At 39.1% G+C, this 22,591-nt stretch overlaps 1 protein-coding gene and 1 non-coding gene across 4 annotated transcripts in view; both read left to right on the top strand.

Annotated features, from left to right (window-relative positions):
• The window catches only part of PSEN1 (presenilin 1), a 69,941-nt gene that overhangs the window by 15,084 nt on the left and 32,266 nt on the right, over positions 1–22,591 (top strand). For all 3 annotated transcript variants that reach the window (XM_013967270.2, XM_005686046.3, XM_005686045.2), the window contains 2 exons: positions 13,052–13,305; positions 15,426–15,567. In XM_013967270.2, the coding sequence (XP_013822724.1) occupies positions 13,052–13,305; positions 15,426–15,567 (396 nt within the window). The remainder of the gene's footprint in view (positions 1–13,051; positions 13,306–15,425; positions 15,568–22,591) is intronic.
• TRNAG-UCC lies at positions 14,456–14,527 on the top strand. Its single transcript has one exon. It is a non-coding gene; the product is annotated as a tRNA-Gly (tRNA).

Raw genomic sequence — 22,591 nt, 5'->3', positions numbered from 1 at the left:
CTCCTCCTGCCCCCGATCCCTCCCAGTATTAGGGTCTTAAGTACATTATGAGAAATGCTGGACTGGGAGAATCACAAGCTGAAATCAAGATTCCTGGGAGTAATATCAGTAACCTCAGATATGCAGATGACACCATCTTTATGGCAGAAACTGAAGAACTAAAGAGCCTCTTGATGAAAGAGGAGAGTGAAAAAGTTGGCTTAAAGCTCAATATTCAGAAAACTAAGATCATGGCATCCAGACCCATCACTTCATGGCAAATTGATGGGGAAACAGTGGAAACAGTGAGGGACTTTATTTTGGGGCGGCTCCAAAATCACTGCAGATGGTCATTGCAGCCATGAAATTAAAAGATGCTTACTCCTTGGAAGAAAAACTATGACCAACCTAGACAGCATATTAAAAAGCAAAGACATTACTTTGCCAACAAAGGTCTGTCTAGTCAAAGCTATGGTTTTTCCAGTAGTCATGTATGGATGTAAGAGTTGGACCATAAAGAAAGCTGAGCACTGAAGAATTGATGCTTTTGAACTGTGGTGTTGGAGACGACTCTTGAGAGTCCCTTGGACTACAAGGAGATCCAGCCAGTCCATCCTAAAGGAGATCAGTCCTGAATATTCATTGGAAGAACTGATGCTGAAGCTCCAATACTTTGACCACCTGATGCGAAGAGCTCACTCATTGGAAAAGACCCTGATGCTGGGAAAGATTGAAGGCAGGAGAAGAAGGATGATAGAGGATGAGATAGTTGGATGGCATCACCGACTCAATGGACATGAGTTTGAGTAGGCTCCAGGATCTGGTGAAGAACAGGGAAGTGCTGCAGTCCATGGGGTCACAAAGAGTTGGACACGACTGAGCGACTGAACTGAACTGATGAACAGTATACATATATGAAGGAGGAAAAAGAAATATAAGTGGTAATAAATATATGAAAAGACTAGTTGATCAACCTTACTAGTAATCAGAGACGTAGAAATGAAAACCTTTGTCTTTCACCTTTCAGTGAGCAAGGCTTGATTCTTACTGCTACTGAAGATATGGGGAAGTAGGCACTCTTCATTTGATGTTCATAGGAGTTAAAAGTTTGTCTTTATTTGGAAGCAGGCTGTCAAAGAGTCTGCTACATACACATGCCTTTTGGAGATTATCTGGCAATTAACTCTAATTGCAATTAACTCTAATTGCAATTAACTCTAATGCATACACTAGACTTCCCTGGCACTCCAGTGGTTTAGACTCTGAGCTTCCACTGCAGGGACATGGATTTCGTCCTGGGTAGGGGAAATTCCACATGTCTCAAGGTACGGCCAAATAAATAAATAAATAAATAAACACATGTACCTTTTGACCAAGTATGACCACTTCTTGAAACTTATCCTATAAAAACATTTCCATAAAAGTACCAGGAAATATAGACAAGAATATTCTTTAAAATATTACTTATAACTGAGAATTTTCAGATAATCTGTCTTATGGTTTACCCAATCAATATTATAAGGTAATGGAGAATAGTAGGATCTTTTGACTAAACTGTCTGAAGTAGAATCTCAGCTCTGGAACCTCTTAGCTATGGGATCTTTGGCAAACTATCTGATCTGTCTAAGCATCAGTTTCTTAATCTGTTAAATGAAGTTTACAATATTAACTCAGTTTTATAAGGATTAAATAGATGACTCACCTGAGCTGCTTAGCAGAGTGTCTCACGCATACATAGTCAATAAATCTTAGCAATTATTATCATAGTTATTACTGTGCTGCTACTGTAATGTTATTTTTTAATTATTTCTTTTTGCTTCTATAATGTGTAAGTTGAAGTATATTGGCAAAGCAGATTGCAGAACATGGCTATAAAAGTATCTGAAAGTATGTCAGATTGCTCACCTGTTCGTGCTGTGGAGCAGAGATTCGGGAGGATGCTGAGTTTCTATTTATAAACACAAGTTGATAACATTTTTTAAAACTTCTAAAAATGTTTATAAACTTTTATTTATGGTATTTTAACTACAGAAATAAAACTAAAAGCCAAGGACAGGCAGGCAGTAAACAAGGTTTTTAAAAAAAAAAAAAAATGGGCAAGCATGCTCTATTAAAAAATAGCTCCCCTCCCCTCCAACACACTCAAAAATACCTCCACAATCTTTGGTGCCCAAGAACTACTCTGCCTGCCTGAGGGTCCACATGTGTTCAGTGGTTGGACTTGTACGTGTTCTGAAGTGAGAGAAGGGAGAAAGAATTAAAATGAAGCCTCTGACTTCACAGTGTAGGAGCTTTGGGGAATGTGGCTTCATAGGAACTCACTTCCCACATACTGGCCACTTCCCATAGGACCCCGCCCTCCCTGAAACTTACAACATTTGTGTAGTGAGTAATCCTGCTTTTGCCACTGAAATGAAATCATTTATAATGGCTACAACACTGGTTTTTCTGAACCTTAAAAATAGTCTCAAAGGCCAAAACTGAAGGCAGTAAAATGATCCTTGTTTGCCAGAGCATAGTGGGAAGGCAGGGATAAATAGGCAGAGGGTTTTTGGGACAGTGAAACTCTTCTGTATGGTACTACGGTAGATGCATGTATTGCACACTTTTCAAAACCCAGAGATTATACAATACCAAGAGTGAACCCTAAAGTAAACAATGGATTTTAGGTGATAATGTGCCAGTGAAGATTGTTTGATTGTGAAAATATACCACTTCGGTGTAGGATGTTGGTGGGGAAGGTTGCAGGGGCAAGGGGTATTATGGGAGCTCTCAGTACTCTGCTCACTTTTTTTCTGAACTTAAAAACTGCTCTAAAAACTAAAGTTTTTTGTTTTCCCTTTAATTAATAAAGAAATAAGGACTTCCCTGTTGGTCCAATGGCTAAGACTCCAAACTCCCAATGCAGGGGACCCGGGTTCAATTCTTGGTTGGGGAGCTAGATCCCACATGCTGCAAGTCTGACCTGGTGCAGCCAAATAAATCAATAAAGTTTTTTTTTTTTTTTTTTTTTTTTAAGAAATGAGTTACCAAGCCACACATACAAAGAGGCCTTTATGTTCTTATCTTTTAGAAATATATATTAACACTAAAATATTTATGAAGTAAATGATAGGTCTGAGTTTGCCTCAAAATAAAACTGGGGGCAAAGTGGGTGGGAATACAAATGGAATAAGATTTAACCTTGAGATGACATAATTGAAGGTCAGGTGCACATGTGCTTCCCAGGTGACTCAGTGGTAAAGAATCTGCCTGCCAATGCAGGAGATGAAGGAGACACATTGGGAAGATGAATCGGGAAGATCCCCTGGAGGAGGAAGTGGCAACTCACTCCAGTATTCTTGCTTGGAAGGTCCGATGGACAAAGGAGCCTGGTGGGCTTCAGTCCAGGAGGTCGCAGAGAGTTGGACACAACTGAGGGACTGAGCATGCATGCAGAGTGCACATGGGGCTTTATTACACACTTTGGACATATTTACTTTAACTTTTTCCATAATTAAAAAAAATTGGTTTTAATCAGCCTTAAAAATAACGCTAAGTTGTCATTCTAGTATTTAGCCAAGATTTTGCATTTTGGTAATCTCTTAGTACTTCTGTCACTTTCTAATATGACAGTTTTCAAAGGACCTACACACCTCTTCACCTCTTTGTGAAAAACACTTAAGAAAAACAGCTTTATTGAAGAATAATTATCACACAATTAATTGCACATATTTAAAGTAAGTATACAATTTGACCAGTTTTGACATACATATATACCATGGAAACCACCACTGCGGTCAAGATAATGAATATAACCATCACCTGTAAGTTTCCTCTTCCTTGTAATCTCTCCCTCCTATCCCTCCCTAACTGCTTTCTATCAGGCAACCACTTACTAATGTTTGTCACTGTATTCTAGTTTTCATTTCCTAGAATTTTATATAAATGAAATCATACTGTACATAACTTTTGTAAGGCTTCTTTCATTCAGCATAATTATTTCAAGATTCATCAGTGGTATAGCATGTATCAATAGTTCCTTTTTATTGCCATGTTGCATCCCATTATATGGATATACCACAGGTATTTTTTTTTTATCCATTCACTTGTTTATGGATGTTGGCATTGTTTCTGGTTTGGGGTTATTACAAATAAAGCTGTTGTGGATATTTATGTACAAATCTTTGATTGGACATATTGCTTTCATTTATTTTGAGTAAATGCCCAAGAGTAGAATGTGATCCAGTGTAGAAAGTGTATATTTAACTTCTTAAGATACTGTCAAACAGTTTTCCAAATTGCTTGTGTAACTTTGCACTGCACTGGTGCAGTAACTTTGCACCAGTACAAGGGTTCCAGTTCCTCCACATTCTCGCCAACGCTCGGTACAGTCTTGTCAGTTTTTTAGCCATTCTAGTAAAGGGTACTAATATCATTGTGATTTTAATTTACATTTCTCTGAATAATGATGTGAAATGTCTCTTCATCTGCTTGTCTTCCTCATATCTTTGGTGAAGTATCTGTGCAGATGCCTTGCTCGGTTTTTAAATTGGGTTGTTTCTTTTTCTTTCTTTTTCTAGGAGGTTTGGGGTTGTTTGTTTTCTTACTGAGTTTTATATATTCCAGTTTTATATATACAGGTCCTCTGTGATATATGTGATTTGCAAACATTTTCTTCCGGTCTGTGGCTTGTCTTTTTATTTTCTTAGCAGTGTATTTTAAAAGGGCAGAAATAGATCAGTATAAATATAGATGAAATCTCTTTTATCTATTTTTTCCTTTTGTGGGTCTCTTTTTTTTGAAATCTTTGTTTCACTCAAGTTCTCAAAAGTTTTTTTCTTATATTACCTTCTTCTGGGAACTATAGTTTTAGGTTTTGCATTTAGGTCTGTATTGTGAGTATAGTTTTTTGTATATGGCATGAGGTATGGATCAAAGTTCATTTTTTTCCAGTTGGATATCCAGTTGTTTCAGCATTGTTTGTGGAAAAAGCCTATCCTTTGGCAGAAATCAGTTGTGCGTATGTGTCAGGCTGTTTCTGGACTCTGCTTAGTCTATCTGTGCCAGTAGAACATTTTTTTGAGAACTATAACTGTAGAAGATGTGGCATTAGTTCTCCAACTTTCAGAGTTGTTTTGGACATCCTCCTGTATTTCCCTTTTAAAAAAATAAATTTTATCTATTTAATTTTGGCTGTGCTGGGTCTTCATTGCTGCACAGGCTCTTTTCCAGTTGTGGCCAGAGGGAGCTACTCTCCAGCTGTGCACAGGCTTTCACTGCAGTGGCTTCTCTTGTTGTGGCGCACGGGCTGTGTGGCGCACAGGTTTCAGTAGCTGTGCGACGTGGGTGGGTTCAGTAGTTTCGGCTAGGCTCAATAGTTGTGGCTCAGAGACTTAGTTGCTCTGCAGCCTGTGGAATCTTCCTGAGGCATGGATGGAACTCATGTCTCCTGCATCGGCAGGTGGATTCTTTACCACTGACCCACCAGAAAGTGAAGTCGCTCAGTCGTGTCTGACTCTTTGCGACCCCATGGACTGTAGCCTACAACGCTCCTCCGTCCATGAGATTTTCCAGGCAAGAGTATTGGAGTGGGGTGCCCTTTCCTTCTCCAGGGGATCTTCCCAACCCAGGAATTGAACCTGGGTCTCCCGCATTGTAGGCAGATGCTTTACCATCTGAGCCACACCCACCAGGGAAGCCCCTATTTGCTATATTAACTTAATAAACATTACTATAGAAAAGCTGATGGAGATTGCATTGAATTTACAGATCAGTTGGCGGGCGGGGGCGGGGGGAGGAGGGAAAATGTTGGTAGAATTGACACTTGGCAGTTTTGAGCCTTTTAATCCATGAACACACAGTATAGCTCTAGTTATACTTATTTAAGTCTTAAAAAAATTATTTTTAACTGTGATTAAGGACATGAGATTCCATTTTTAAAATTTTATGTATTTTTAAAATTTTTGGCTGTGCTGGGTCTTTGTTGCTGTGTGGGGGTTTTTTCTAGTTGTGGTGAGCAGTGGGTGCTACTCTGTATTTGCAGTGTGTGGTTTTCTCCTTGCAGTGTCTTCTCTTGTTACAGAGTGCAAGTCCTAGGGCGCTGACTCAGTAGTTGTGGCGCATGGGCTTAGTTGCTTTGCAGCTCATGGGATCTTCCTGGATCAAGGATTGAACCTGTGTTCCCTGCATTGGCAGGTAGATTCCTAACCACTGGACCACCAGGGAAGCTCCCATCTTAACCATTTTTAAATGTGCAGCTCAGTAGTGTTAACTATATTCACATTATGGTGCAATAGATTTCTAAAACATTTTCAACTTGCAAAACTAATACTCTGCACCTATGGAACAGGATAGCCCCATTTCCCTGTCCCCAGAGCCCCTAGCAAACACAGTTATACTTTGTTTTTCAAGTTAGACTAATTTAGATACTTTATATAAGTGGAATCATGCAGTATTTGTCTTTTGGTAACTTGCTTATGCATTTCACAGTATAAAGTCCTCAGGGTTCATTCATGTTTTAGCAAGTGACAAGATTTCCTTCTCTTTTAAGGCTGAATAGTACTCCGTTGTACATATGTATCACACTTCCTTTATCCATCTATTGTTGGACATTTGAGTTTCTTCTGTCTCCTGGCTCTTAAAAATAGTGCTGCAGTGATCATCGGTGTGAAATACAATATCTCTTTGAGATACTGCTGTCAGTTCTTTTGGATCTGTACCTGGAAGTAGAGTTGCTGGACCATATGACAGTTCTGTTTTTAATTTTTTGAGGAACCTGCATCGTTTCTTATCGCAGCTGTACCCTTTTACGTGCCCATCCACAGGGCACAAGGGATTCAACATCTCTGCACCCTTGCTAATACTTGTTATTTTCTGGGGAGTTTTTTGATAGTAGCCATTCTAATGGGTGTAAGAGATCTTATTTTAGTTTTGATTTGAATTTCTCTGATTAGTAACATTGAGCATCTTTTTTGTGCTTATTGGCCATTTGTATATATTCTTCTTAGAAATGTCTATCGAAATGTCTGTTCAAGTCTTTTACCATTTTAAAATCAAATTATTTGTTTCTTTGTTGTTAAGTTATAGGAGTCTTTTATATATTCCGGATATTAACCCATTATCAAATATATAATTTGCACATATTTTCTTCCATTCTCTGGTTGCCTTTTTACTCTGTTTTTTTGATGCACAGAAGTTTTAAAGTTTGATGTAGTCCCATTTGTCTATTTTTGCTTTTCATCTTTAATTTCTTTTAGCGATATTTTATGATTTTTCAGTGTACACATATAATCAGGGTTCCCCAAGACCATGCTCAGGTTCAGTGATAAGCTAGTAGAATGATCCACAGATCTCTGAAAAGCTGTTATACTCACTGTTACAGTTTACTGCAGTGAAAAGACACAGATTAAAGTTAGCAACAGAAAAAGGCACAGGGGCAAGGATCTAGGAGACACCAGGCCCAAGCTTCCGATTGTCTTGTCCCAGTGGAGTCATGCAAACAAATGCTTAATTCTCCCGGAGCAGTGTGAGACAACATGCAGAGAGTACTGCTCACCAGGAAAACATACTTGAGCCTGGGTGTCCCAGAGTTTTATTCAGCGTTGGTCATGTAAACATGGCTGGACATAGTTCTCTAACCCCTCCTAAGGTCAAGCAGATACCATGTGGCTCAAGACTCCCACTGTGGATCAGATTGTTAATGTGATTCAAGGCCTCATGTAAACAGAAACAGTCTGAATAGGCAGGCTGTTCAAGGACTTAAAGGTTATCTCCTAGGAGCCAGGCCAAATCTTTCTATGGTGTATGCAGGTTTTGGACACCCCTGACCTGCTGAGTTAATCCTTTACAGTACAAAAGCTCTTTCACATCTTTTCATCCTTCGGGTCTCAGCTCGAATGTCATGTCCTCAGAAAGATATTCTCTGGGCACATTACTTGAAAGTCCCATTCTATGTATTTATCACATCACCCTATTATAGTACTATCCTAATCTGTAATTATCTTGTTTATTAGCTGTCTTCCCCTGCTTGAAATCAGTGCATGAGGGCAGTCTTGTTTACTGGTACATCCTTGTACCTAACTGGCATTCACTGTTTTTTAAATTTAAAGTTTTAACTAAAAGTACCATAAGCCAAATAGAAAAAATGACAAAGGGTATGAATACTTAGTTCATTTTAAAAAATGATCATTTTTTCTAATGATAAGAGACATAGAAGTTAAAATTGAACTGAGATCCTGTATTTTAATACCTTATCAGTTTGGTGAAAATCCAGGCGTCACAAGCTTACTATGTAGACAGGGCTTGTTGAAATAGGCACTCTCCTGCATTGCTGAGTGTGCTATTTGGCTGTATAAATCAGGATTTGAAGTGAATATATACTTTAACCTTGTACTTCAGTGAAGCTATCCTATAAATATGCCCCTTCATGTGTGAAATAACTTCACTGAAGTGATGTTTGAAATGGCAAAAAGTTGGAAGCAAGTTCGGTGTCCATCACTAGGGGATTGGCCTAATAAATTACGATATCTTCATACACTGGCTGTGCAGCTGGTTTTTTAACAGAATAAGGATATTCTTTACTGACATGTAGAAAATTTTCTAAGATACAGTTTGTTTGTTTATTTATTTATTTTAAGATACAGTTTAAAAAAGAAAGGATGGTATAGGACAGTGCATTTCTTGTGCTACCATTTCTGTGGACAAGGGGAATGAGAATATGTATTTGTATTTGCTTGTGTATGAATAAGGAAACTTTGAGAGGATTTGCTGAGAACAGTGACCAGTGGTAACCTGGGGGGTTAGGAAACTGAGAGTTAAGTAGGAGGTTTTTCACTGTATGCTTTTTTATACTTCTTGAGTTTAGAATCAAATGTGTATTTTGCCTCTTTAAGTAAATAAATTGTATTTTTTTCAAAGACATAAATTATATAGTTAATTTTAAAGTAGTATCCAAAGTATTATGTGAAACAGTGCTCCAGTATCCTGTATCAGCTCTGAGGGCGGGACAGGGTGGGGTCACCAATGTTCACTATAAACCAGAATATCCAGTCGAGTACCCTTAACAAGCATGTTATGATTGCCTCTTTCATGCTAGGTTCACTCAGTTAAACAGCTCGCATAGCCTCATAGGAGAGCTGTGGTGCCATAGAAAGAACAGTTTTGAAGTGAGAGATATGAATTTGATTTTCCTACCTCTGCTGTTTTCTGAGTATGAAATTTTGTATCAGTTGGTTTACTGTTCATCTACCAAAACCTCCTAACATATAAAGATAAACAAGATGAAGTGAGAGTGCTTTTAAATTATATAAGTACTTTATGTAAATCATATAATACTAAATTCCATAAATGCTTTGCAAATACTGTATTAAGAGAGCTGTTATTACTTGCATTTAGTTTATACTAAACATTAATCAGCCCAAGTTGGCCATAATTGTATTGCTGAATATTAGCCACAACTGCAGTGTTCTTAGCATATGGCACAGTCCCCTCCTTTTGAGAGAGTTGAAGTGTGAATTCCCTCAGCTCTCCTGCTTCTCAGCTATCTACCCCACTATGCCCCTGTTGTCTAGAGCCCACCTTCCTCATAACCCTTTCCTTCCTAATGAACTTCAGTGACTTGTGTTCAGCAAAAATGATCTTTCCTGGTAGGTGGTGTGTATTTTTCTGTCTTTTGTGCTTTGCAATAGTTTCCTTTCCACTCTCGTAGGCCTGGAGTCTTCATAAATGTTTCCTCCATGAGGTCAAACTGAGGCAGAGAGCACCAGTGCCTTTGTAAAGCCAGCTTTTCTCTCTTCTTCCATTCCCCATCATTTATCCCCTACCCTGCTTCATTAGTTATCATCTCTGTGTTTTGTATCATCAACATTTTCCTCTAATCCTAACTCTATACTTTGACCTGACAAGTAAGCTCAAGTCTCTGACATCCCTAAAATAACTTTTTAAAATTTAAATCTCCTCTTTTGTCCATTTTTGGCTTCAAGGAATAATTGCCTTTAATTTCTCAGTTTCCATTCATTCCCCAGTCCATTACGATTTACGGATAACCTGCTGCTTAAGCTTAGGGGTTATTCACACTTCTCTCCTTGGTGGTCATCTCACTTTGTATTTTTCCTTCCACAGCTGTTGTGTTACATTAATGACCAACGCATCCACCTATACTTTCTCCCTGAGGTTTCATCCACTTTCATAGGTACAGAATCTCATGGCTTCCTTCAGCTTTCTTCTGAGCTGCAAATGCTCCTTTCTAAATTCTCTCTCTTCATCTAACTAAAATCTCTCTCCGCTCCTCTAGCCTGCTTATCTTCCTGTGCTCCCTGTGGCCATCAGTGCTATCACCACCTTCCTAGTCCCTTAAGCCAAAACCTCCAGAGTCCTCGTTGACTCCTTCCTGACCATTCGCGTGTAATTTGCCACAAAGCTCTGTCATTCACTTCTGAAGTATTTTTCTCACACCTCTCCTATTTTCCATCACCACTTCAGCAAGTTTGTTAAAAACGAAACATAATCTGATGTGTCACTTCCTCAACCTTAGCAATTTTTATGACTTTTTTGTTGCCCACAGGACAAAGTCTAAAGTCCCTGGCATGGCAAACAAGGTTCTTTACAACCTGTTCCTAACCTTCCTTTTCCTGCCACCAGCTCTGACCACCCTGTTCTCAGCCACCTCAGGAGTACTCATAGGTTTTCTCCATAGGCCTGTGGCACAGTTGACGTTGTCTCTGCCTGGAGCCCATTCACCTTCCATTCTTGAAGGTTCTATTCAAGAATTGTATCTTTCATGTTGTCTTTCTTTTTTGCTTTAAATTTTTATTGACATATAGTTGATTTGCAATGTTGTGTTAGTTTCAAGTGTATAGCAAAGTGATTCAGTTATTCATATATACATAGTGATTCAGTTACATATATATACATGTATGTATTTTTTATTTTTCATATATTTCCCTTGTGGTTAATTACAGGATATTGAATATGGTTCCCTGTCCTATACAGTAGGCCCTTTTATTTTTTTCTACCTTACATGTAGTAGTCTGTTATTTGCTAACCTCAGACTCCTAATTGATCCCTTCTCTACCCTCTTTCCCCTTTGGCAACCATAATTTTGTTTTCTATGTCTGTGAGTCTGTTTCCATTTTATAAATAAGTTCATTTGTTACCATTTTAGATTCCAAATATTAGTGATGTCATATATTTGTCTTTCTCTGATTTACTTCACTTAGTGTGATCATCTCGAGGCCCGTGTAGCTGCAGATGGCGTTATTTCATTCTTTTTTGATGCCCGAGTAATATTTCAGTGTGTGTGTGTGCGCCACATCTTCATCCATTCATTTGTTGATAGACATTTAGGTTGCATCCTTGTCTTCGTTATTGTAAATAATGCTGCTGTGAACATTAGGGTGCATGTATCTTTTTGAATTAGAGTTTTATGCCCAAGAGTGCAATTGCTGGATCATTTGGCAACTCTAATTTTAGTTTTTCAAGGAACCTCCATATAGTTTTCCATAGTGGCTACATCAGTTTACATTCCCACTGTATGTCGCCTTTCTTGATCATAAAAAATTAGTTCTGTAGCACTTTGTTCACATCTCTAGTGTTTCCCTAATATTAAAACTATCTTATGAGCTTCTAAGGATAGCATCTAGATCTTTTTAATTTCTGCTGTAGTGTTACAGCAGAGTAACTGAAATATAGAATTCTTATAATTACTTACGGAATGAATAAATTGAAAGTCAAGTGACAGAGAAAGCCTACAGTAAGTCTGCAGAGCAGTCATGTTGTCTTGTGAATGACAGATTGAGAGGAGGTTAGCTTGATTTCTGCAGTCGGGCACACCTGGGTTCAAACCCTCTTTATAACACAAGCTGTGGCTGTTTCCTTGCCTGGAAAGTGGTGATGGTAAGGTGGTTGTGAGAGTTAAATGTCAAAGTACATATCAGGAATTCCCTGGTGGTCTAGTGGTTAGGATGCAGGGCTTTCACTGTTTAGGGCACAGGTTCAATCCCTGGTTGGGGAATCCCTGGTTCAATCCCTGGTTGGGGATCACACAAGCCTTGACGTGGAGCCGAAAAAAAGGCACATATTTCAATCCCTAGTACTGCTGTTATCAAGCATGTAATATACTTGGTTAAACTCTATAGTCAAAAATGAGATACAAGATACAAGGCATGTCTTCCTAGGAGCTTCCTGTCTTAACCAGCTGATTGCCTCTTGTCAGCAACAGTGACTATCAGTCTACTTGCATATCCTGTTTCATTTACTTCTCTGTTATATTTCTCCTGTTTTCTATTATTTTTATTTTGTTGTTGTTAATGCTCTTGAGATTCATTCTACCCTTTACAAAAACTGAATTTTAGATCTAATAATATCAAAAAGGAAATTGAACTTGATTAAGCAAGGATAGATCCAGGATAAGGATAATGGTAAAAAAGTGATGTTTAGAACTAGAGAAAAATGGAATCTACTTTCATTTCTTCATTCTTGCATTTATTGTTCCCTTCCTCTATGTAGGTGGGAATGGTTTGGAGAGCATCAGAATTAAGGCCTAGTTTCTTTCTGTAAAGGTTTTTTTTTTTTTTTAATTGAATACTGTTTTGAGATAACTATAGATGGTAAGAAATAATACTGACAGATCCCCTGTATGTCACTACAAAGATTTCTAAGTCTTATTAATGATGAAGGTGAGATAGTTCCTTGTATAAATGATATGAAACTACAGGTAAAAAAGCATTTCATGATTTTAAAAAAGGTGAGAGTATTCTGCTTGGAGCTGCAGTAAATAAGGAAGGCTTCATGCAAATGTCATTTTTTAAGTCAAAAATTCCAAAGAATGAGTACAGTTCTATTAGAGTTAGAAAGAGCCAGGTGAGAGGGGGTACCTGGGTTCCTCCAGTGGACAGTGGTAAATAATCTCGACTTTTAGGCTGCGTACTTCTTGTAAATTGATTCTCTCTTGCTGTAAGTTTTTGGAAACTCGCGTAATAATGGGCCTGTTGTTACCCTGGGATCTAATCATTACATTTTCTGTTTTTGATATAGAACACTTTGATTTTCCTGGCAGTCTGACTTACTGAAAAATCTCTTCCTGTGCTTTTAGAATGATAGTAGAGAGCGGCATGATCACGGCAACGAGAGGCGGAGGCATGGCAACACTGAGTCGGTATCCAATGGCCGAGCCCCCAGCAGCTCACAGCAGGTGGTGGAGCAAGAGGAAGAGGAAGATGAGGAGCTGACATTGAAATATGGCGCCAAACATGTGATCATGCTGTTTGTCCCCGTGACTCTCTGTATGGTGGTGGTTGTGGCCACCATCAAATCAGTCAGCTTTTATACCCGGAAGGATGGGCAGCTGTACGTATGAGTATTGTGGGTTGTTATCCTCAAGGCCAGTCTAGCTGTCCTGCGTAGCGTGTCATCATCACCTTGAAGACCTCTGACCTCTGCACTGAAGGGCCGTGAAGGCTAGAGAGTCCATCCTCTCTGATAAAAGATGATGCTTTACGTAGAGAAAATAAAGCTTCAGAGTAATATTTTTTATGTAGTATCCCTAGATTGGGCTCAATTTATTTGGAATTGAGCAAGTAAAGAATTGAGTAGTGATTTTAGCACCTCAGGGCCATTGTGCCCATTGTTCTTCTCCCTGGAATGTTTTTTTCCTTTTCTAACTTTGGTAGATTAATTCCTATTATCCTTCTCATCTTGGCTGAAAAATAACTTCCATGATCCTCCTAAAAGAATTAGGCCCTTCGCGGTATTCTGTCGCAACCTGTTCTTTTTTCACTTGTCACAATATGCAAGTGTATATTTACTTTCCTTATTTAATGCCTGTTTTCCTTCTATACCACGAGGACTATGAGAGCACTTTTGTTTCCAGGGTGAGGAGTGTAATAAATGTTAGGCCAAAAAAAAGAAAAAAAGTTCAGTGAAAGGGTGAAGAAGGAATGCAGACTGGCCCTGAAGTGTTTGCCGAATGCCACGCAGAGTCTCTGGTGCTGTTGGTGTCTGCCCTTTGTCTCCAAGGAAAATGCTTTGATTCAGATGCCACCTAGTTCTGTCTCTGGGACCCTGTTGGGCTCAGGATGTTTTAAGTGAATTCTGAAATTGGCAAGTGTCTGGAAAACTCTGTGGGGTTCTGAAAGCCAGGCTTTTAACCTTTTGAGAGAAAGGCTAAGACAATGAGTGAAGAGCAGGGCTTGGAGACAGTTACCAAAGGAAGTTGGGGAATATTGTCTCTGTAAGTTAAAGTTAGGTTTGGCTGCATATTATAGAACCAGGTTAGCAAGCTATGCCCCACAGGCTAGATCTGCCTGCCACCTCCCTTGGTAAATGAAGTTTTATTGGAACATGGCCGTGTCCATTCATTTATGTACTGCTTTCATACTACAAGGGCAGAGTTGAATGGTTGCAGCAGAGACCATATGACTCACAAAGCTTAAAATATTTATTCTGTAGTCCTTTACAGAAAGTTTGCCGAGCCCATTATAGAAAATCAAAACGGAATTCCCTGGTGGTCCAGTGGTTAAGACTCGACGCTTCCACTGCTGAGGCCCAGGTTCAATCCCTGGTCAGGGAACTAAGATCCTGCAAGCCAAATGGCACAGCCAAAAAAAAGAAAAAATTTTGAAAACTGGTTTGAGTGATATACATATTTTCTTGTCTCCCACAGAATAGTGAAGAGGTAGTAGTTCAGATTGTACAGTGCTTTCTTTTCACCAAGGACTCAGGCTTCTTCATTCCTTCTTTTTTGGCTTCTGTTGTCTAGGTTATTTTGGGGTCCAGTATTGGTGCTGGAGCCCCAGCCTTCATTCAGACAGCAGGAAGGAACGGAGGAGAAAACGACATAAGACATACCTCTCAGCAGAACTCACTCCTCCCTTAAAAGTTCCACAGACCACATCTGCTGATAACTCAGTGGTCATTACTTATTCTCGTGGCTGTACGTAACTCCAGGGGAGGCAGAAATAAAGTCCTCTGTTGAAAACATTGGTACCTGGAATAAGTGTGTTTTCATATGAAACAAGGGTAGCTGGATATGTGACATTATCTGAAGACAACTTTAGTTGTAGTCACCCTACAGATAGAAGATAATTACCCACCATTTTACCTTCCTCTTAGAACCACTCCTAGTCTAGGTAGTTTATGGCAGAATCTGGTAGTACTTTTAATCAATCACTGATAAGCTGTGGGGAAAACATTTGATGAGGTAATTACTTCCTCATAAAGCGTCCACTAGATGGAGCCAGTGTCTGGCGCACGTGGGTCCACCTCTTTTTTAACCATCTCCTTTTATTTTGAAGAGCTTATTTTAGCATAAAGCTGCTTTTCTTAGGTTAAAAATTCTTGGTTAGATTGATGAGCTGAAAAAAAAAGTGATTCATAAGGTATCAGTTAAATCTGGGAAACAAAACTGGTTTTGGAGAGCATGTAGTTTAGAATATCCATTAACCCCTGGGGCTTTTGTTTTATTACAGAATCTATACTCCATTTACAGAAGACACGGAGACTCTGGGGCAGAGAGCCCTGCACTCAATTCTGAATGCGGTGATCATGATCAGCGTCATTGTCATCATGACGATTTTCCTGGTGGTTCTATATAAATACAGGTGCTACAAGGTGAGCATGAGATACAGAGCTTTGCTTTCCATCATCTTTTTTTTCTTTTTTCCTAATAATTTTATTTATTTTTGCCTGTGCTGGGTCTTTGTTTTTGCGTGGGCTTTTCTCAAGTTGGGGCGAGTGGGAGCTACTCTAGTTGAAGTGCTTGGGCTTCTTATCGCGGCGGCTTCTCTGGTTGGGGAACGTGGGCTCAAGGGCGTACAGGCTTCAGTAGCTGTGCCGCAGGGGCTCAGAAGTTGCGGCTCCCGGGCTCTAGAGCACAGGCTCCAACAGTTGTGGCACACGGGCTTGGTTGCTTCACAACCTGTAGGCTCTTCCCGGATCAGGGATCGAACCCATGTCTCCTGCATTGATAGGTGAATTCTACCACTGCGTCACCAGGGAAGCCCTCCACTATCTTCTTTATTTTATGGTTGGATTGTCCTGTTACCTGACTCGGTCTAATAAAGAAAAAGGTCTTATATTCTAAAACTAAGTTAATTTTGAGTCTCCCCCCACCCTCATTTGTAGAACAAAAAGGCATAAATGAAAAACAAATGTTTTCATAAACTATCACAGTCTAAATGGTTTTAACATTTGATTTGCAATATACTTAAGACCTTCCAGAAGAATATATCCTAAGACCTTTGTGAATTCCCTCATTGACAAATAGCACTATATGATATAATTGTCCCCATAAAATAATGTATAACCGCAGAAAATCAGATGTTCAGCTTGAATGCATGCATGCTGCGTTCCTCAGTCATGTCCGACACTTTGTGTGACCCATGGAAGGTAGCCCACCAGGCTTCTCTGTCCATGAGATTATCCCAATAAGAATACTGGAGTGCATTGCCATTTCCTTCTCCAGGGGATCTTCCCCCACTCAGGGATCGAATCTGAGCCTCCTGAGGCTCCTGCATTGGCAGGCGGGTTGTTTACCACTGAGCCAGCGAGGAAGCCCCTTCAACTTGAGAACAAAGCAGTGAAACCACCTTCAGATGCCGATGTTGAACTCATTGGTGACTGGCTGAATTCCCGTCCATTCCCTCACCTTCTCTCCTGCAGGAACAGGAATTTTTTGCTTGGGAAATAAAGGCAGGGATGGTTATGCAGGGAAGAGACAAGCCCAGACCTCCCAGCCTCTGCTCCCTACCTCACGCTACCTAAGTAACTTGAGGGTGAATTTCAGCTGTCTGGCACATGTTTCAGATTCATGCCTCAGAAAAATGACAAATTATTACAGATCATGAACCTTTAGGCTCATTCTGAAATAAAATAAATATTAACTTTTCAAATATTGAATTCTACACGCTTTTTACTTCTGTATTTACTATACTTCAGTATATTCTTTTACATGATTAAAATCAAATGTATAATCAGTATGTGTCCTTTTTTAAAACTATTACTTTGGCATAAGCATTTTCCCATATTATAAATTCTTTGAAAATATGTGTAATGACTACATAATATTTGACTCAATGAGTGTTTTGTCATTTATTTCCCCTAATTTGGACATTTGAGTTCTTTCCAGATGTTCACTATCCTAAAAAACAGTGAATGTCTTTATGCATAGAGCTTTTCAATTTTTCAAATTATTTCCTTAGGGTATAAGCCCAGGCACAGAATTTCTGGAGCAAATTGTCTACATATTTTTGGCTGTCTTGGTATGCAGAATTTTGTTTTCAAATTGATAGTATCAATTTGTACTTAACACTAGTGGTGAATGAGGCTGTCTTACTCTACTTTCACCAGCATTGAATTTTTAAAAATAACGTGTGCAGGGAATTCCCTGGCAGTCCAATGGTTAGGACTCTACACTTGCACTGCAGGGGGCATGGGTTCAATCCCTGGTCAGGGAACTAGGATCTCACATGTTGTACAGTGTGGTTAAAAATACATACACATATATATATATATAATGTACTCTAACCCAAATAGGCAAAGCAAAAATGTCTTAAATTGCTTTTAGTTGATTGATTATTAGTGAGATTGAATATCCTTTTACTATTCACCTTTTCACTGTTCACAGACTTCTAAAATTATACAGAGTTTAACCTTGTTTGTTGAGTGGGTGAAAGTATTAACCTAAGTGATGACCATTTACAGTCTGACATCAGAATCTGGAGATTGAAGACAAAAGATGTGATGTGACAGGCAGTCATCTACAGTCAGGCACCCGAAGAGCAAATGATGTAAAGCCATTCCCCTCCCACTGCTTAAACGTGCTCATGTCTCGGTTACTTTTAACCTGTTTTTTTCACTGTATACAATTCCGTGTACATAAAGGTGTCTACCTGCCATCTCCATTTCTCTGCTTTATTGCGCTCTCTTTGTGACTTGTGTCTGGATTGTGTGCTACTTTTGTTCTTCACATGTCAGTGGGAGTCCCCTAGGGATTTACGTTCTTCTTTGGTGTTTGGAAACCTCTTTCTGCTTCTCCAGCAGGAACTTAGAGGGCTTCTCACCTTGTTAAAGCCCACTTAGGTTGTGTTGAGTGCAGGTGGAGGAGGGCAGTGCTGGAGGGAAAAGGTGGTAAACTTAGCCCTGGCTTCCTGGTACTTCTGATTCCCAGCCTATGTACTGGCAGCTGCATGCATTCGGTCCAGATTTTATAGGTATGTTTGGTAGGAGAGACAGGATGGAATGGTCTTTTTTTACCCTTACATAGAACCTATCTCAAGGTATTTTTGGTGGTTTTGTGCATCTTTTAGTTAGTGCTTCGTGTTAGACAGTCTGAAGGTTTATAGTTAGCTGGATTTCCATGTTCACCCATTCACTGGTGGTGTTTTGCTTTGCTTTTTAAAATGCTTATGTCTTGGCCACCCCAACCAATTCTATAGCAACAAGTTATTTGCTTTGACTCTTAGTATAAAAATAAAAGGAGCTTTTGAGTCAGAAATTCATAAACTTGCCAGGACCTGTTTGCAAATAAGCCCTGAGGATTTGTTGTATCATGAGTTGGTTGTGCAATGTCTTTGGTCTCAAACAAACCTTAAAAAGGAAGAACTGGAAAAGGCACTTTAATTATTTATTGTTTGATATAGATGAAACCATACAGCTTACTGAAGTCACATGATTTCTGGCCTAGATAGTTCAGTGTTTAGAGGAGATCTTTGCCATGCTATACTGAATCAGGGCTCATTTGTTTCAGAACCTGTAGCTCTGAAATAGGAAAGCTGAACTAGGGATTTTTGCAAGATGAGAAAGGCCTGTTTTACCACCTGATGTTCTAGGAAAAGGGGAGGTGTTACTTAGTCATCAGAAGAGGCTTTGAATTCAGGTAATAGTTCAGAAAATCATAACATCCATGATTAACCTAGTAAGAAAACCAGTAAAGTCATTATTGCAGGCAGAGGGCTAATATTTTTGCAGTATGAAGAGCACTTACAAATAATTAAGAAAATTATGGATATCCTAATAAGATATTTTAGAAACTCAAGTGCCAGGGTCCAGCCCCGGTGGATCCAGGGAATTCGAAGGGTGGACGGCGTTGGCGTGGAAAGACTTGTTTATTTATTAATATAAGATTAGATTAAGAAACTATAGCGTAGTAAGAAGATTAAGTGGAGGAAGAGGGCTGAATAGCTTGGTTTACGCGGAAGGCCAATAAAATTCCAGACAAGGAATTTGCACCATCTACGTTGGGCGACCGGCGCCCGCTTGAATATCTAAGGGTGCCTCGCCTTAAGCTCCCTTTCGTGCGAGTCTTAACAGCCAGGGCAAGTAAGTAGACCTGGCGAGCCTCCGCGCCCCAGGTGGAGATTCAGCCTGAAGTTAAAGTAAAGAGCAGAGAGAGGGAAAGGGAGAGAAGAAGAAAGAGAGAGAAAGACACAGGGGGAGCCAGAGTCCCAAGAAACCAGGCCGAGAGACTAGTTTGAGAAACTGGTCCGAGAAACTGGTCCCCGAAGCTGGTCCCATCCTTTATTGTTCAGAAGGCCTTTTATACTTTTGATAAAACACGGAGATCAATGGGTAACACAAAATTATGTAGCGTTCGCAGCTCAGACTCTTTCCATACATCATTTTGTATACAAAAGGTCTCAGGTGATTTACATCATCTTTTGGCCAAGAGGCTTGTTAACAGTTTTTGGCTCTCTTCCTTAATGAATGTTAATTTTGTTTCCCCTGAAGTGTTTTTCTTTAATCTACATCTCCTTAAAACACTAAAGTTACATCTCTATAGAACAAAGGTGCAGTGGGTTATAACAAAGAAGGTACTTAACTCGAAGATCTAATGTTGCTAATACCAGGTCTACTACTTGTTTTTCTATATACCAACTGTATCTAAAAATAAAGGATATGAAAATTTGGCAGCAAGCATTGACTCAACAATGAAACCTTTAATCAGTCCTATTCTAAAGATTTTGACTCCTCGGAAGCCCCTATATTCCTAGGATGTTTTAAGCTTCCTGTGCCTCCTGCGGTCAGGAGGCCTCAAACAATCACATGCGCAGCTGTACGAGTCCTGCAGGCAGGCTAGAAAGCCATCAGAGGGGTTTTTGGATTGAAACACTCTTTCAAATGCAGAAGACTTAAGCCCTGAATTGACTTTTTCCAGAAAATGTCAGAAGAGTGGAAAAGCAGAGCACAAAAGCCGGCAGATTTTTGTTGGGGTACATGCTTAGGAATTTCCAGAGGGGTCCCTGAAGTCTGAGCACGCCTTGCGTATGTCAGCTTCCTTCCTCATGACCTTGTCACGGGTGGGATTCCTCACACTGGCTCCCGGCACTCAAGAAGAGAAATTATGAAGGAAATCTAGATGGCCAGGAGAGGAAAAGAGGAGAGAGGGGTATATGTATATTTTCTCACTAGCAAAAATATATGTATTAAAATAGCAAATTAACATTTAGCTTATTGACTTGGTAAAAATTAGTCAGGACTTAATTTGCGGAGTCACTAAGCCAGTATATATCAGTAGTGAGTAATTAGAAAATGTCTATACACTTTAATTGTGTGATTTTGCTTTCATGAATTATCCTAGAGAATTAAAAATGCTGAAAAATGTTTGCACACTAGATATTAATCCTAGCATAAAATATAATTGGAAAAAGAAGGAAAACCCCACAGATACCATGCATAACGCAAAAATTGTGAGCTCGTGAATATAAGTAAACTATTATTGAGGCATTTAAAATCTATATTTTCAGAAAATATTTGGTGGAATGAGAATCTGTCTGTAACAAAAATAAAGTTTTAAAAGACAGAATGTAAACTCTTATATTACATGATTCTAATTTTTTTTAAAGGTCTTTACATATGCAGACAAACATGTCTGAAAAGGAAAGGTTAATATCAACTTTGGTTCTCCGTGGTCAGTGGAAATCGTTTTTTTCTTTTAGTGTTTCTATATTTTCTATATGTCATAAGTATATATTACTTTGTATTCAGAAAAATACTGTTTTTTTAAAATAGCATTTCATGTTCCCTTGCCCCTCCCCACATAAAACAAGATAAAAAAAGAAAGTTGAGGATTCCTAGTATGCAATATTTACTCTCGCCCTTAATTTGGAGTTTAATATGGAATATCCATGTTCATCTCCCACTCTTTAAAGTTTTTTGTTTTGTGTTATTTTATATGGGGCTTCCCTCGTGGCTCAGCTGTAAAGAATCTGCCTGCAATGTAGGAGACCTGGGTTCGATCCCTGAGTTGGGAAGATCCCCTGGAGAAGGAAATGGCAACCCACTCCAGTATTCTTGCCTGGGTAATTCCCTGGGCAGAGGAGCCTGGCAGGCCTACAGTCCATGAAACTTGGATTATTTCTAAAGCTGGCTTGTGAGTACAGTGGGCTAGGATGCATATGGAAAGATTCATTTTTGCTTAAGCTTTATTGTTTTCTTTGCGCATGAAATAAAGGACTCCCTTCAGAATATTTTGCTGAAGTTGAAGTACTTAGAGGGAAATGTACAGGTGTCTTCAGTTTACTTTGATACATATTAAAATGGACTCGTTGGATGGAGAGATGGATAGCAATGTTACAAAGCAAGTACAGCAAATGTGAATGGTAGAATTTAGGTAGTATATGGGCAGTGGTTCACTGTGTGTTTGAAAATTTTTATAATAAAATGTTAGGGGAAGTTTTTGTGGAAGAACACCAGAAATTAAATTTATTGTATTTGGATAGTAAATTTAGAATATTTAACTGTTGAAGGAATACCAACTTTCATGATGGAAAACCACTCTTTTGACCTTTTCCCAAGTTGTAACATTTTATAAAGTTGTTTTAAAGAAAGGCAGAGAGACCTTTTAAGAAATCTTTTCTTTCAAAGGGATTTAATAATCATGTCACCTTGAATGATCAAACAGAGCCAAAAGAGAAAATGAAGGTAGATTCTAATGTTAACTTTAGTAACAACTAGATTTTGATAACTTAGAGCTGTATAATTGGAACAACCGGATCTGGGAGGTAGGGGTGGAAGATTTTTTTCTTTTAAATGGAGACAAAACAATATTCTTGATTTGAAGCTTTTCTTTTTCTTTTTATTATTTTATTTTATTTTATTCATTTATGGCTATGCTGGGTCTTCACTGCTGTGTAAACTTTTCTCCAGTTATGGAGAGCAGAGTCTATTCTTTAATTGCAGTGCACAGGTTACTCACCTAACTGCTCAAGCTTCTCCTTGTGGTGGCTTCTCTTGTCTTGAAGCACAAGCCCAGGCTTCAGGAATTGTGGCACATGGGCTTAGTAGTTGCGGCTCCCAGGCTCCAGAGCACAGTTTCAGTTAGTTGTATCACAGGACCTTAGTTGTTCCAAGGCATGTAGGATCTTCCCGGACCAGGGATCAAACCTATGTCTCCTGCATTGACAGGCCAATTCTTTACCACCAAGCCGCCAGGGAAGCCCTGGAGCTTTCTTTTTTATTTCTTTAAGGTTGAATTTGATGTTTCTGGTTAAGAGGTACGTTTGGAAAAGTTGGTGGTTAAGTAGCTTCTTCTGTCATAACAGTAAAATTCATTGAAAGAATAAAGTTTATTATGGGTGTATCTACCTTAAAATAATTTTACTTTTGGTTAAAAATTACTTGACAGTTTATCATATTT

Source organism: Capra hircus, chromosome 10 (assembly GCF_001704415.2).
Source record: "Capra hircus breed San Clemente chromosome 10, ASM170441v1, whole genome shotgun sequence".
NCBI lineage: Eukaryota > Metazoa > Chordata > Mammalia > Artiodactyla > Bovidae > Capra > Capra hircus.
The sequence above is the reverse complement of the archived record's forward strand: the minus strand, read 5'-3'. Positions and strand labels throughout refer to the sequence as shown.